The 7,871-nt window shown below is 50.0% G+C and overlaps 2 protein-coding genes across 2 annotated transcripts in view; both read right to left on the bottom strand.

Annotated features, from left to right (window-relative positions):
* LOC113489079 (keratin, type I cytoskeletal 9-like) overlaps window positions 1-571 on the bottom strand; it is a 1,853-nt gene extending 1,282 nt beyond the window's left edge. Inside the window, exon 1 of the mRNA XM_026864593.1 lies at window positions 67-571. Within this exon, the coding sequence (XP_026720394.1) occupies window positions 67-537 (471 nt within the window). The 5' untranslated portion in view covers window positions 538-571. The remainder of the gene's footprint in view (window positions 1-66) is intronic.
* Window positions 572-5,394: 4,823 nt separating this feature from the next.
* LOC113489060 (keratin, type I cytoskeletal 10-like) overlaps window positions 5,395-7,871 on the bottom strand; it is a 10,227-nt gene continuing 7,750 nt past the window's right edge. The window contains exons 3-9 of the mRNA XM_026864570.1: window positions 7,577-7,659; window positions 7,225-7,381; window positions 6,870-7,031; window positions 6,378-6,503; window positions 6,058-6,284; window positions 5,814-5,902; window positions 5,395-5,414 (exon numbers count right to left, since the gene is read on the bottom strand). Coding sequence (XP_026720371.1) covers window positions 5,395-5,414; window positions 5,814-5,902; window positions 6,058-6,284; window positions 6,378-6,503; window positions 6,870-7,031; window positions 7,225-7,381; window positions 7,577-7,659 — 864 coding nt within the window. The remainder of the gene's footprint in view (window positions 5,415-5,813; window positions 5,903-6,057; window positions 6,285-6,377; window positions 6,504-6,869; window positions 7,032-7,224; window positions 7,382-7,576; window positions 7,660-7,871) is intronic.

Genomic DNA, 7,871 nt, shown 5'->3' with positions numbered 1-7,871 from the left:
GAGGTGGGATTTCCGTGAGGTGCGCCGGCGTGTTTGTGGAGGCACCGTTACCCGGGGCTGTCCTACCTGATTCTGGAGCTGTTCGATGGTCTGGTAGTAGGGGCTGTAGTCCTTGGAGACGCTGGGAGCTTGTTTCCTGTACCAGTCGCGGATGTGGAGCTCGAGCTGGGCGTTTTCCTCCTCCAGCCTTCGCACTTTGTCCAGGTAAGAAGCCAGGCGGTCGTTGAGGTTCTGCATGGTGACCTTCTCATTGCCGCTCAGAAGGATGTCCCCCCCCGCCCCAAAACCTCCGCCAAAGCCACCGCCAAAGCCTCCTGCCAGGCCGCCCCCAAAGCCCCCCGTGAGGCTGCCAGCGCTCAGGCCCCCCCCGTAGCCGGCGCTGCACGCTGCCCCGCCGTAGCTGCCCCCGCCGATCCCAGAGGAGGCGTATCGCCTGCAGGAGACGGAGGAACTGCGGCCGCCGCCGCCACCGCCGGCGCCTCCAGCTCCGCTGCTCCGGTAAGAGGTGCTGGATGTTCTCTTGATGCTGCAGCTCATGGTGGAAGGGATCAGCTTGTGGCCCAAGTGCAAAGCCCTGCACAGCTCGACTGAGGAGACGAGGCTGCAGCCTCCTGTCCGCACTGACGGCTACTTATACCTTGCTGGGTGGGTGGCACCTGCCAGGCAGTCCAGCTTCCCATGGCCTTTGCCAGCCCGAGCGCTCACGCCAAAAGTGATGTGCTAAGGGGAATTTCTTTTGGGGCTTGGGACAGCCCTCCCCACAGGGATTGTGTCTGCATGCTGATTCACACGGAGCAGGCACTGTAATTTCAGGTGGGTGGCTGTGTGTTAGATTTTGGCTTAGATAGCGTGTTGCTGGCTACTTGGTGAGTGGGGCTCGTTTTAATACTTCTTCTTTGTTCTTTGTAATCATTTTTTCTACCGAAAGCAGGTGGTGAAAGCACCACCTAGTTACTCTGTTTTAATTTCGGAGTTGGAGAAATATGAACTCAGGCACCTCCTGTGTGAGTCCGGTTTCCTTTTACCTGCAGAACTGGGAGCATCTGACATTTCTGGAAATAAAATCTCTGAGAATGTGGGTTCTTCCCTACAAAGAAAGCTCATGTGGGCACTGTCTCTCAGAATTGCTTAGTGGTAAATCTCAATGGAATAACCTTTGGAGAAGCAGTGATATTTGTGAGTTTTGATGAAAATCCGGGAGTACCGCTTCCAGGAAGTAATCCCGTGTCTTGCACAGAATGATGGACGTGCAATGACGTAATTTAAAATCTGTGATTTTTTTTTTAAATGTTGTGCAAATTTCTAGTCACTCGGAGATTACTTTGAACTGAAATAGGTGTGTAGGATCTCTAAGGCGTCACTGACTCTGTCTTGGGCGAGGAGAGCAAAAGGTTTCAGCGTTTTGGCTTAGCAAAATGGAAGCTAAGATGATTAGCAGCTTGCTCTCAAGGAAGGAGATACCAGGGCGGTTTAAAACAAAGGACAATCCTGTCGTCCGTTTAGGAAAGGGGCATCATCTGCTTGAGTGTGTTTGGGCTGCAAACTACGGGGGAGCTTTTTATCTATGAGAGGCAAAAGGGTCTGGAGGTTGCTTCCATTGTGGGAGCTTTGGATGGAAAAGAGATTGACCAGTTTTGAGATTGACCTTGATCGGCTGGTGGCAGGAATTTTATCCTCGTGTTGTAGAGACGGCTGTGAGGACCCTTTGGATCCCCCTGGCGGCCTGTCTTTCGTCTCCAGCACTGCAGAGCACAATTGCAGCGTCCGAGAACAGGTTGTGATGAACCTGTCTTTGGAAACGAAAGTTTGCCTTCAGATAACTTTCGCAAAACATAAATTTTAAGCCTGAAAGACAAGGGCCCTCTTTACATGAGAGTTAGACTTTAATGGAAATTAATCTGTATTTGGAAGTCAAAATTTACTACTTCGTTTCGGTGTTGGCTTCTTCATTTTCAATCTTACTTAAATGCAGCTTGTGGTTGTGGATGGAGCAACATTTTCTCTCTTAGCTGCGATAATGATGAGACCCGTAAAAGTTATGAATGTGTGTTACAGCTGACAAGTATCACGGAAAGCCGTTTACCTTCTTTCTGGATACCCCTACACACATTTTCATAGATGTGCTGAAGATAATGTAATGCTTTGATCTCCGTAGTTATGATTGTTCTTTTATTGGTAGCTCTCTAATTGTCTGCACGTCAGAACCAGTTGCTTTGCATATGTTATTGAGGCTGAGTCATCACTGTTAAATATAACAATTATTTTCTCACAGGGTGTGATTCCTTAGTCATATTTTCCTCATCGGATTGTTGAAATGCTCCTTTATTCTTCCCTATGAGAGGTTTAGTGCTGATCGGCATTAACGCCAGGGGTGTTGATTTTGTATCTCCTTCTCGGCGTTGTTGCATCATAACATCTGACCAACAATTTCAAACATTTCCCAATGCTGTAATTTCATACCATCAACAGATGTCTTTTCTCTGTCTCTCTTTTTTTTTTTTTTTTTTTTTTTTGCATTACAACTACTCAAACTTTAGACTTTCTATTCTGTGACTCGTGGGTATTTCCATATCTCCCGTGCATTTTTGACCCACCACCCTCTGGACACAGCTCTTTGCCCTGAGGTGGCCGTTGTGAGACCATCTGGACGTCCTGATCTGCTTCACAAGCCAACAGTCAGGTCTCTTAAGGTGCCATTACCACTCATAATCCTTGTGACGGCAGAATGGGATCAGACATTTTCCGTCGTAAAGGGTATAGAGGCTCCTCGGCCCTATGAAGAGACTGTTAGAGCTTTGAAATCCTATCTTCCCTGGAAGACTTTCTGCTTATGATGCACCCTATGAACCTCTCTAAATCCGAACAGTTTGTTTGAATAACAGCGTTGCGAAGCCTTTCCAAACACCGGTTACTCACTGCTGAAATTGGACGCAGCGCTACAAACAGATACTCCGGGTTGGCGAAAAGAACCAGAAGTAGTCAGTGGTTCTCACAGAAGCTGTGATGCCGTTGCTGGATGAATGTCTTTAGTCACACAAGAGGGAGAGGACAACCTCAGAAACAATTACTGGTAATTAATTGTTTTACAGAAAATGAGTCAGCTGTGGTCTTGGTAGGGAGGGTGCTGCTCCCATGAGTTTCATCAGGAGCTCCATCCGTGCGTTCCTCATCCGCCGCCCATCGCCTTTCAGTATCACTCCCCTGTGCGTTTCGTCAGGGTGTTCAGAGAGGAACATTTCCATCGCCCCAGATTCTGGTCTGATTTTTCTCTAATGTGACCCCCTGGGATGGAGCCTTATACCCTGCGTGTGTGTAGACCTGCAGAAAATCCTATTAAATGTGAGCTATTTTCATTCTACAGTCTGTCTAAATCGTTATTCAGCAGTCCTTCCTACCACTGAAAAAGTTTAAAAGTAATCCCCAAGAGAAATTAAGCTCTTCCAGTCCAGCAATCCTTTCCTGTTCCCTTCCTCTACCTGCTACAACGTGCTGTTATTAGCAATGATGTTAACTAATGAATTCTAAACTCCTCCCTGCCAAAGCCCATTTTTTTTTCCCTTTCCTGTAGATCTTTTCAGAACAATAAGCGACTGTATCGCTTTTTTCTAAGAACCGTGGATGAGGAGAAGTGAGTGCCAGGAGCAGACAGTGACCCCAGGACACCTGATCACTCGTGTCAGGGTTTCTGGAGCATCTGCCGGCCCTGGAGGCGGTGGGGCACGCTGCGCTCTTGGCCGGCCTGTGCCCTGGCCCGTGCGTTTCCCCCCAGGACTGCCCTGGCCCCACACGTTGGTGGAGGTCGGCGCCTCAGCGCCAGTCGGGGGTGAGGTGCGAGAGGCGCTGCACCTCCTCCAGCCGTCCAGCACCCTGCGGGCGCCCACTCCCTCCGGCGGGAGACGAAATGGCACGGCTCTGGTCTGGCAGATTTAACTTCAGACTCTTCAGGGTGCTGCCTGCTTCCCAAAGACCTCGCACTCCTGAATGGGAGCTCAGACATGGGGAGAGACCTCCGGCAGCTCTGGTGTTCCCTCGAGTTCGCTGGATGTGGAAGGGTATTTCTGATCATTCTAAGACTTTGTGCTTCTGGAAGATTAGAAGGAAGAGAACAACCGTTCTGTGCTGATTTACATACACTAACTGTAGTTCAAGGTTCCAGAATCCCGTCTCAGGAAAGATGTCTTCTTAAGCTGTTTTGGCTACGTTAAGTACGTCTGCGATGTGAATGAATTCTGGCAGCCTTTGGAGATGAAAGTCAGGTTTGCATCACTTTCTATACTGTTAAAACCCGAAATGAGCCTTTTTTTTTTTTCTTTGGAGGAGGCTTTTGTTCATACAAATTCCTGATGCTGGACTGAAAAACTCAGCTTGGAAACCCAGTTCTTCACCACGAATAGAAAGTATCTCTGTGGATACTCACTGCAAACTGCAGTTATAATATTGTGAAGGCAGAGCCAAGCCACATGATTACTGACAGAAGACCTAACCTAAATAATACTCTTGTAAGTTGTTTAGGGTGAGACAACCCTTCTTTTCATTACCCTAACAACATACCCTCCGTCAGCAAATACTAGAGACCAGGTTTGATAGGGGGAGGAGGGAACAACAGGCACTTCTAACTGGAGGAAGCCTGGCCAATTCTGTGCGTCTGATGCACACACTTATAGACTGAAAAGGGGTTTCACTTCGTCTTTGGAAAGACAAATATATAGAAAATAGCTGTTCTAATTTAGTATTGCCCGCTCATCTCCAATTTTATTACATATTTTATTTTATTTTCTTTATTCAAGCAACGTGACCTGTATGTCTGGAAATGAATTTTGCGTCTGTGCTCTCGATCCACACCCGTGCGCGTTGTGCTGTTTCACCCTCACCCCATTGTGCCAGCCCCTCTTCCACCCCCCACCAATTTTTTGGACCTTTTTTCCCCACTAGAGCCAGCCCTGAGCACACAGCCCCGCCTCAGCAGCTCAGCCCGGAGTTCCCTGCAGGTGAAATCCGCCCTTCGCCGTGCGGCCTCTGGCTGACTCTGGCCCCTCGTTTGCCACACGAGGCTCCTATGTTACAGGGGATGACAGGACAGACCGTGTTTGACTGGTTCGCCTGATAAATACCTGTTCAAAGTTTTTAAAATTCAATTTCTCAGACACACTGCTTTCATTTGCATCGCAGAAGTAAAGTTTTATTAGAGGCAGAGTTATCAGCAGAATTTAAGCCCTTAAACAAAGAACCAGTTGAGTTAGACTAGCATTGCAGAACGGAGGAAGGTGATGAGGAGGGTGACCAGGCGCCGCTTCCAGACTCTTCCAGATGCGTCGGCTGGGCTGCAGAAGCGCGAGGTTCAGTCTCTGTCCCTGTTCGGTGCCGTTCAGCGGGTGCCGGCGTCACTGCCACGGCTCAGCAGATTCTGGATTGCCCTGTGTAAGGACAGAGCAAATCATTGCCTCGAGGGGAAATCGGATCTTCCCTGCTGAACTGAATTCTTTCACCTAACATGCTGGCTTAGCAAGAGAAGCTTGGAGGTTCCAAGGCCAGCAATACCCTAGGCACTTTCTTAGAACTGTATTTTAAAAAGCATATCCCATCCTGTAAAGTTTATAATCTCTATTTATGTTTAGGTAGAGGGAGGGGCAAGACTCACTGTATTTTATCCCCCGATTCCTCCGTGACAGAGTCAAAGAGGTTCTCACTCACTCCTGGGCCTGGGAATCTCGCCCAACCCAAAATACAAAACTTTTTTTCTGACAAAATATCTTGTAGTCATCGGGATGGGTGTAACCCACTAATAAACATATTGTCATGAAGTGTGGTCTTACCCGTCACGTCACCAGACTGGGAATGAGAGTAGGAAGCAGAATATGAATGGGAGGATTTTCCACCTCCTTGGAAAGCTCCTTGGGAGGCACTGTGAAAAGAGAGCAATTAATTCGCAAGAAAATCCCTGACCACTGGATATTCAGGCAAGAACGATGTTAATGGAACTCCACGGACAAGATGTCTCTATTAGCAATTTACACAAGGATTTCGTTTTATTCCCTCGCTGTACTATGGAATACGTACGCAATGTCTTGCTGTCCCTCCTGCAGCAGGGCCCGGTACTGCGCAATCTCCTGCTCCAGGCGGGTCTTGATGCCCAGGAGCATCTTGTACTCCTGGTTCTGACTCTCCATCTCGCAGCGGATGCTGGCCAGCTCCTCCTCCACCGAGTTAATCTGCCCTTGGATTTGTTGCAGCAGGCAGCCATAGCGAGATTCGGTTTCGGCCAAGGAGTTCTCCAGAGAGTTTTTCTGGAGGCGGAAATGCAGGTGTTTAGGAGCGGAGCTCTCGCCCTGCCGGCCCGTGCCGAGGAGGGCAGGGCCCGGCGATCCCACCCCACGTACCGTGCTGAGCTGCGCCTGCAATTCGATCTCCAGGTTCTGCATCTCACGTCTCAGCTCAGTGAGCTGGTGGCTGCTCGTCTGGATGTCCTGGCTGCTAGAAGTGACCTGCTGGTTGACCTCTTCGATCTGCAGGAGACGAACCCCAAACTCACTTTCTGAGTGAGAAAATCCCCTCAGGGAGCAGCTTTGCTGCCTGGGAGCTCAGAGAGCCGGGGAGCCTCTCCCTTCCATCCCGTCCTCATCGAGGACAGCCCCGTCATTGCTCCGTGGATCCTGACGTCCCACCCCCCCTTGGCCCATCAGACCTGGCCTGCTCCCCCTCTGCCCCTGGAGCCTTTCCACGGGGGCTTTTTCCCTCCCGTTCCGCAGCCGTGCAAGTGAGGTTCAGGTGAGCAGCCTCCTCCTCTTAGCCAAAGGCATTGCATGCCCCGTACTACCGGGGCGTCTGGGGATCCCGCACAAGGAGACGCCACGTTGTGCGTTGCCACGTACCTTGACCTCATACCACTGCTCAACCTCTCTGCGGTTCTTCTCAATGAGCTGCTCGTATTCGTTTCTCAGGTCGTTCAGTGTCTTTGTCAAGTCTTCGCCGGGGGCAGCATTGACCTCCACGCTCACGTCTCCACCAGTTTGGGACTGGAGCTGTCTCATTTCCTGCAGAGCCCGAAGAGAGACACAAAGAGCACGGGTCATCGCTCGTGCTGGGGCCAGTGGGCAAAGCGGTATCAAGGTCCCAAGGAGCGACAGTCACACGATGTAGGGCTGAACTGATTTGACACGTAACTTTGGGAACCCTGAGGAATCAAAGGACTCTGTCTTGGGCACGCTCTTTATCATGGGGTAGTACCTCCTCATGGTTTCTCTTCAGAGCAATCAGCTCGTCCTTCAGGGACTCGAGCTCGGACTCCAGGGAAGATCTAACCAGAGTCAGGTCATCCAGGAGATTTCTCAGGCCATTAATATCAGCCTCCACAGTCTGGCGGATGACCAGCTCGTTCTCATACCTGTGCCAGAGATAAGAGAGACAGAGAAGTGGGGAAAGGAGATGATGACAATCAGCAGCACCCATCTTTCCGAGTCAGTATCCCAGTAAAACATGACGACTCAGTAACACCACTCGGGGCAGTGCTGCCTTGTCTCTCTCCTGAGATTATGAGCAGGATTTGAAAGACAAGTAATGTTCACGGAGAGGTACTCACTTCATGCGGAAGTCATCAGCAGTCATCTTGCTGTTATCGATGTCCAGAAGCAGCTTGTTATTGTCCACAGTGGCAGAAATGATCTGCAAAAGGGGAGGTTGGAGAGGAGTCTTCCTCTGCTCAAGACATCCAGCACAAGAAGACCCCAAGATTTTTTTACGGATTGTAAGGAAAGGCCTCGGTGCTTCCACCTGCTCTGCGTGGACTAAGGCAGTTCAGATCCTGCCGTCCAGGTGCTTTGGCTTTGCAGCCTGTGCGGCTGAACTGGGTGGGACTGGGAGGACTGGAAACCCCC

The sequence above is a fragment of the Athene cunicularia genome (assembly GCF_003259725.1).
Source record: "Athene cunicularia isolate RWA chromosome 27 unlocalized genomic scaffold, athCun1 chr27_part1, whole genome shotgun sequence".
NCBI classification, from domain to species: Eukaryota; Metazoa; Chordata; class Aves; order Strigiformes; family Strigidae; genus Athene; species Athene cunicularia.
Note: the sequence above shows the minus strand (reverse complement) of the source record. Positions and strands in the feature narration are given on the sequence as shown.